The following is an 8203-nucleotide window of genomic DNA, read 5'->3' as shown; positions in this document are numbered from 1 at the left end:
GGGGGGGGGGGAATCATACCACAGGGACAGCAGAGGGAGCTCAATGCTGTTTTTTGTTGGGTACCACTAAAAGTTTGAGTGCCCTCAATCCCAACATTGACCTGTTCTTCCATTTCATGATTCCATGGATTGTTTTTTTCCCCCAAGAAACAGTTAAAAACAATCTTTACTCTATTAGAAAGATGAAAGAAGATCCCTCCCACTGACTAAGCTGAATAATATTTAGAGTGGTATCATCACATGGCTTTTTTGTTGTACTAGTGTTACAGGTTAAAAAAAAAAAAATTGCCATCAAGTTGATTCTGACTCATGGTGACCCCATGTACGTGAGAGTAGAACTGTGTACCACAGGGGTTTCAATGGCTGAGTTTTTGGAAACAGATGGTCAGGGCTTTCTTCTAAGGTGCCACTGGATGGGCTTGAACCTCCAACCTTTTGGTTACCAGACAAGCGCATTAACGGTTTGTACCACCCAGGGACTCTGATGATATATGTACGTAGCTTCTATAATGCACTTTAGATCATTTAGTAGGGTCAAGTGAAGTAGCTTCTTTATATTTTTCAGTAAAATAAGAGTGTTAGTTGGTTTTTCTTTTCTCTTATGCAATGGCATATATCCCTTGAGAAAAACTCTTGAACCATGCCTTATTGTCAAAAATATTTCTAGGAGTCAAGTATGACACTTTGCTTTGAGGGAATGATATGTAACATAAAAACAGGGCAAATTCATTTGCCTACAGCTGGCCCTAAACATAGCAGCTCAATTTAAGTCAGCTTAGACACTAATACAGAAGGGAGCAGCTAGGTCAATATGTTGTAGGCATGCTAAAAATGTATTAGGATTATATTTTGTGTGTGAGAGAAAATACTCGTGACAGTCATATTGATGACAATAAAGTAGAATTAGCTGAGATTTCAATCCTAGCTGGCATTTAATTTTCCCCCAATCCTAACCATTAAGTACCACAGATATTTATTCTGCTTTTCACTGAATATTCTTTCTTTCCTGAAAAATCTTCCATCCTTTGCAGCGGGAGACAGGTGACAGGCCAATGAGTTGCGAATGCACTTCTCTGTGTTGTGACATGTACTGCTCATAACCCTCTGCCAACCTTGGCCTTCAGAACTTACTGGGGCTTCCCGATGGCTTCACATGTTAACTTAAGTGCGTCCCCTTCCCGGGTTAGGCCTTGTAGAGGATAAGTCATCTGAATATGCACTTGAGGCTTATCTGTGTGACAACAACACAAAGTATAATGTTTAGCAAATGATATCGTCAGGCAAAATCAGACTCGCATGCTGCCACAAACCCCACACGACCAGCACTTACTCTCTCCCCATCCTTGTGCCTTCAGTAACATCCTTCTAATTAGTTAGTAATCCTGGCATTTGTTCAAATTAAATTGACTAATAACTCTTAAGGAGTGAACCGCAAATAGATAAGAGATTCATAAGCCAACTGCGCCACATCAAACATTTCCTGTGAAATACATTTTCTTACATTGAAGTTTATCTCCAAACTCACTCAAGCTAAAGGAAACTCATTTGCCTTCATGCTGAGGTGAAGCCACAGATATTTGTGGTGCTCAAAATTGATACATTTCATCATATATCATATATTACTATGTGACAATATGTTGTGACACTGCATATTAATAAGTTTGCCTCTTCTATCCTCTTGTTTTCAAATGGGAAGGCTAAGACTTCTGAATTCCACTCAAAGGGCTTTCAGAATAAAGAAATGTGGAGGTTTTTGTCACTCTCAATGAAACTCTCTGATGTCTCAGTGTAAGAGGGAAGGAAACTGACATTTCCTGAGAACCTTCTACTATAGGAACCATCATTGGTGGTGAAATAAGCTCAGTTTTAGAGATGAGAACATTGATGCCCAGAGAACGAGGCTGTTTGTCCAAGGTGATAGAGCTAACCTAATAAGAGACAGCTCAATGGGATGTGTGTTGGGAGGGATTCTGGATTCAAAACTACATTTCCCAATGGCTTTCATAATTAAAATCAAGTATAGCTTCCTAATGGAGTGAAGAATTTACGTAATCTTATTTCCACTAGCAACTTAAAACTGTGTGTGTGGGTTTGTGTGGGTATAGGTGTGAAAGATGAATGATAGGCAGTGGGGGAAATGGAGAGGAAGCTGAAGAACTAGAAATAACATAGATACACATACTAATACGATTAAAAATAAACCCTGAATTAGGAGATTTTTTTTTTTTCTGGTCTGTGCTGAACTAACAACTATTAATCCCTAGATCAGTTTTCTCATTTAATTCTGTGGTTCTGTAAATGTGTATTTTTGGAAATGTACCAAAGAGTAATAAATGTGAGAGGGCAAGACATCAGTTGGCTGAAAGGTCAGAACAATTTCCATAGCTTTAACTTTCTTAGACAATCACATCACCTAAACAACGGCCCCTTGGCCTTTTACATGCAGTGGTTAGCTCATTAACATTCATCCTGTGGAATAAGGGAGAGGACAGAAATATGGCGGGCTCAGTCTGTACACAGCTAAATAAGCTGTACCAGGAAGCTCTCTCTGGGGATGGCTGCTTTGCAGATACGTTTTTATAGTGTGTTCCTATCATAGAGCTCTCTCTTAGAACTCTGAAAATCATGTGGCATTCAAAACCTTTTGAGAGATCTTCCTTGTACACCAGTGTGCATAGCACACTGTGACTTGGTAATGCTTTCTGAGAAGCTAAGTCAGTGCCAGAGAACATAAAGTTAACAAGCCTGAAAGCTCCAGCTGATCCTTCCAAGTAACAAGAGTCTATCCTTGGACTTGCTGGCTAAGAAAATGTACAAGAGTAAAATGGCACAGAGGTTTCCAGATACTGATAACTAGGTTGGGAGGGCAGTCATTAAAGAAGGGCAGAAATACTCATAAAGGATAAACATGATGACCTGGAACTCGTGCTGGCTGCTGGGCTGCAGCAAGAGCTCCCGAGCACCCCTGTAGGGCTAGAGACTACCTGTAGGCTAACCACTGGGAGAAACATGTGGGTCTATTAATCTCAGTGGTTTAACACATACACATACACACAAACACCTACACAGAGCTAGTTGGTAAAATTTATTAACAACAACAACAACAACAACAACAAAAAATCCAAAAAACAAAATACAAAAAAATTAACAGGAGAAGGTTATGACATCAAACACACACAAACGCACAAAAGACCCGCTACTAACAGTTCACGCTCAGATAGAGCAGCACTTATGGAGTTCCTGATTAGGGGACTTCTGTCATTCTTACCCATGAGCCATTCTGGCTGAGGCTAAATTTAAAGCTCCAGATTTGGGCTGAAATGTAACATTTGCTTATCGGCTAATCTCTGATCCACAGAAGGACTACATTTTCCATGCGCTACTGACTTTGGCCCCTTAATTAAGGAGAAGTTGAATGCTTGCTGGCCGATGTGGAAGCCTTTTATTTTTTTTCCTTCGTATAATTTACAAGCAAACAGAGAGGGTATATTTTTCAGCACAGTGCACTGAGGGTTTTACATGCTCAGCTTCCATTAATAATGAAGAGGGGTGAAATTCAAATCCACCCTGCCTCTTCAGTACCACTGAATTTGTTTTAGTTAAATGCTTTTTTATGTTCCTAATGAGCTGTTAACCAGTTGTCAATTACTCACATAAACTAGGAATAACAAGCTAAGGACGACGTGCTATACCTGGAATTTATATAGAAGACACATATTAAGCCTCAGAAAATAAACCTTCAATTTTGATAACTGATTTTCCCAATTTACTCTTGAGGTTTCTGGAGAAACATCTACCATCTACTTATGGGTACAGCTGCCACAGTTACCTTAATAGCTGGCTGGAAATGCAAACATTAATCTTGCTTGTATTATACAGAAAAAGTCCCCCTCTGTTGACACGTGCAGTATTTATAGGGATATTATCTGACCATGGGCAGCTGAGCTATCTTCATGGCCAACCTAGGTACCAAACAGCAGGTCTATGTGCCAGGATGCATCCCTGGGTGATGAACTGTAAAAACAAATTCTGTTCCCCTTCCTTTGCCCTAAAAAAAGGAACTCAAGCATTCTCAACAGGTAGAATCGAAACGCTGGGATTCTACTGGCACCTCCAGAAATGAGGGATCTTAAATTTTCTCAGGAAGATCCTGACTACAATATGAGGATGTTAAAATACTGAACAATCCAGATGGCTGATTGAATAGCCCAGAGCTCATCATTTATATTTTAATTATGTTCATAAATCCAACGTTATAACCCACCAAATCTTTCCTGAAACAGAACCAGACTCCAAGATTTATTTTTAAGTAATGAGGTAAGGCCTAGTCCATTTTCTGGGTGATCATTTTACGCCTTGGTTGGTGTTGTGAGGCACAAGGCTAAAAGCCAGATGATACTTTCTGCCCAAGCGCAATAACTGTGCAGAAATGTATCGCCAGAATGGCTTAATGTCATTATAAAATGGAACTGCTATATAAAAATAAGAAAAATAGTTAGGTCTGTGCACTTATGGAACATTACAGTTCCAGGGATGGTATCACCAACAGCCAATCAATTAGGTCGAGAGATCTGAGATTTTCATGACACACTTTCCTTTTTTTTAAAACCCCATAAAAGACATTTAGCAAGACTGCTATAGCAGACAGAATTTGTTCATGCATCAAAGTTGCACAGAGGGTTAAATACCAGGAGGTTTTAGGTCACACTACAGTAGCAACCAATTAAAAAATATATAGTAGAAAGACATTCTGATTTGATGAGACTTTCTTTAAAATACTTTGCTCTCTCTATAAAGAGAGAAAAAAAATATAAAAGGAAACTCTTAAAGAGGTTAGAATGGCTTGCTGGCAGATTACAATTGATTTCATGCCAGTCTGACCTTGCACCACATTCTATGATCTTTTCAGAAGATGAAACTCAAGACTGTAACCTGTATTTCAATTTCCTACGTAAATGAAAAGTCATAGACTCCTTCTTTCTAGATCACAACACTACAGCATCAGGTCTTTAAAATTTTTTAGTTAAAAAAAAAAAAAAGGTACTTTACAGGCTGCAGTTTCCTTTCAACTGGGATATCACCCTTTCCATGTACCAGAGAGGAGAGCTGAGAGCTGAGACAGGAGCCTTCCATACCCCGGCCAGAGACCCATTACCCTGGGGGCTCCCGCTACCTTCCCTTTCTTCACGAGAGTTTCTAAATCGGGGAATGCGGCCTCACGTGCTCCTCGATGTGCTGACTGCACACCGACCCAAGGGCTTGAGTGCAAATCTGTACCTCGGACACAAGCTCTTCAGGTTCCTTACTGAGATTTCATTCAATATTCTGAATCACTGGTTTGAATGGGATTCGATGTCAATGGACCAGGGGCTAACTGTTTCAGGCCCTACCACGCAGTACTCTAGGGCAGTGTGGGCAGAGAATGTCTGGGGAGAGGGTTTGGGTCAGCACCTGTGCATTCAAGTGAGGAAGGACTGACTGAAGAGTTGTCAATCACGGAGTGGGACAACAATGCGAAGATTAACCTGAGATTCGGTGAGTAGGAGGGGCTACTTGAGCTCAAAGCAGGGTTCAACCTCTACAATATGGCTGTCTATACTGTTGGGAGAGGACAGCTTTGTCACTGAAGGAGAGGAATGTCTAGTAACACGAGGTGATTGGGACTGGTTAGAGAACAGTCACATGGGGCTCTCAGAGGACTTAAAGAGAACACCTTCCAACGGTTTGCTTTCTATCATCGTAATACATTCATGAATAATTTTCACTGCCGCTTATTTTGTTTGTTTGCAAGGTGAAGGACCTCCTGCTGTTACATCTGTTGTATGAATCATAGCACTTAAGCTGCACTTCTTGAGGAAGGCTGAGCTGTTATGAGTGGGATGAGTCAAATCTGGTGGGACAGATGTGGTACCAAAGAGCATGTGCCACTCACCACTGCAGAATGCAATTTCCTCTTGTTGCAACTTGCAGGTAGCTTTGTGGATATTAGGATTACTGTTTACTCGACAGAATCACATTTTTTTCTGCGATGTTGTGGCATAAAGTTATGTTCCCAATGTCTTTTAAATGGGGCGTACACTCACTCACAGAGCACTCTTCTATATATCTATAAGAAATCTTCAAAATTTGAAAGCAAATGCTGGGTTAAAAATAAAATCCATGTAGCAAGATTTTCTGCACAAGAATGTTAGCTCTGTAAGTAAAAAGTTTTTTTTGTTTGTTTGTTTCCTTTGCCGAGAACAATGCCTGGCACATAGTAAGCATTCAATACATATTTGCTGAGTGAATAAATGAATGAATGAAAGAGAAAGTGGATAAATATTTGGGCATGGACTTCTATTCCTAGCTCTGCTACTGATGAAAAATCAGACCATGAATCCATTTTAGTCCTCATCCCAAAATATAACTGTTTCTTTTTTGGAAGGTCAATCCAGCTCCTCAAATTTGAGGTTTGGCCTAGGTATTTTAGTTTATGCATTTCCATTTCACTACATTCATTTAGCCTTTCTGGTATATCTCAAGGTGGTATCCTAAGAGAAATTATCAAGGATGTTGTTTGACCATTCTTTCTAGATGCCAGTTTCACAACCATTTAACCTTCCACAGAATCCAAATTTGACCTTGAGTTAAAAACTATTAAGAGTGCACATTAGAAGACTAGTTTCACTATGTAAGCGTGCCATGAAACAGCCACACAGATAACATCTTTTGCAAATACATTAGGTCTGACAGTGAGATGTGGGAAGACCATCTTTAGTAAAAGAGGCCTCTTTCTACTAGGTACGCCTGCAGAAGACATATATGACAAAGGCTCTTTTCCCTTAAGAGTTTTAGTTCACAATGTACCTGGCCCAACATTCACTCTTTGTATTCTGTATATTGGTTCCTTAGCTGCCTGATCCTTTTGGCAAAGCAGAATGCAACACTAACAATCTACAGAGTTAATAATATCAGGAACCTGGGACTGCCACTACTCTGTGTTAATACAAAAAAATGATAGGTTAAAAAATTAGTTTGAGTCAGGGGGTCTCCATGCCTTAATTACATCTCACAAGGAATAATAAATACTGAAATAACTTCCCTGAAACTCAATTCACTGCTTTAAAAAAAAAAAAAGGGAGAGTGGGAGGAAGAGCGTATTCTGTAAGAAAGGAGACTGGAGATCAGAGAGAAACAGGCCAAATCTGAAAACACCAGCTATTATGCTTTGAAGAATACAGTACAAGCCAGGAGCAGAATTGATGGGGGAGAGGATGTGATATAGGAGCCGATCTTGGAAACTAAGTCTTATCCTCCACTCAAACAGGGGAGATTTTCTAATTTCCAGGAAAAACCTCCTTCACTGCAGGGCACTATCAATACCAGAGAAACATTTATTTTGGCACAGATAAAGGACAGGTTTTGATCATCTCCTCAACGCCCAATCTTCCCCCAACTGAGGGAATGAAAGAAAAACCTAGCTTTCTCTGGACCTTGGATGAACAGGAATATGGATTTATAAAATACCTGGCTACACTGTGTCAATAAAACTCATTTTGAAAATGATGCCCGCATACATGATTAACTGTCAGATGATAATCAGAGCAAGGAAGGCATTCAAACATCCATTTCTAGAGTCTTTGTTTTCATTCTCCCTTTCAAAATTCATCTCTTAATTTTTTTTTTTTTAAACAGGCCCTCACACAAAACCCTCACAAAATGAGGATTTTGGCAAAGACATTTTAAAGAGCAAAGCTGCAATGGGTGAAAGCAAAAGAAATGCAGCAGTAATTCAAGAGCTTCATATTTGGCTCCATCCAGAGTCAGGCTTTTCCCCCTTTGGCACAGCTCTCTGAATTCCATACTGAGGGTCAAAGCTTTTCTTTGAATTCCCAGCTTATGTCGCTATGGGTTGCCACCTTGATGCTATTTGGACAGTTTTCTTTTAACGCTCAGACAGTGAACTGTTCTCGTTTAAACAGGCTTTTATTTGACAAGAGGGCATTTCCTCAGATCTGAAGCTCTACTAATCGTGCTCCAATTGTATCACATGCTGCTATAATCAACCATGTTATAAACTTGGGCAACACAACGTAAACAGACATTCGAAAGAAAAAAAAATGCACAGAAAGACTTGAGGGTCACATAGCTTAGAATATGAAAAAGCAAAATTGTTCTCTCCATAACATCCAAGGAAAGACAGCTCTGAATTCCAGCTTGTGAG

The 8203-nt window shown here is 39.8% G+C and overlaps 1 protein-coding gene across 2 annotated transcripts in view; it reads right to left on the bottom strand.

Annotated features, from left to right (window-relative positions):
- The window catches only part of CADM1 (cell adhesion molecule 1), a 386692-nt gene that overhangs the window by 47710 nt on the left and 330779 nt on the right, over positions 1-8203 (bottom strand). For both annotated transcript variants that reach the window (XM_012558183.1, XM_004385690.3), the window contains exon 6: positions 1132-1231. In XM_012558183.1, coding sequence (XP_012413637.1) covers positions 1132-1231 — 100 coding nt within the window. The remainder of the gene's footprint in view (positions 1-1131; positions 1232-8203) is intronic.

Source organism: Trichechus manatus, unplaced genomic scaffold (genome assembly GCF_000243295.1).
Source record: "Trichechus manatus latirostris isolate Lorelei unplaced genomic scaffold, TriManLat1.0 scaffold00143, whole genome shotgun sequence".
NCBI classification, from domain to species: domain Eukaryota; kingdom Metazoa; phylum Chordata; class Mammalia; order Sirenia; family Trichechidae; genus Trichechus; species Trichechus manatus.
This window is presented reverse-complemented; position numbering and strand designations above follow the sequence as displayed.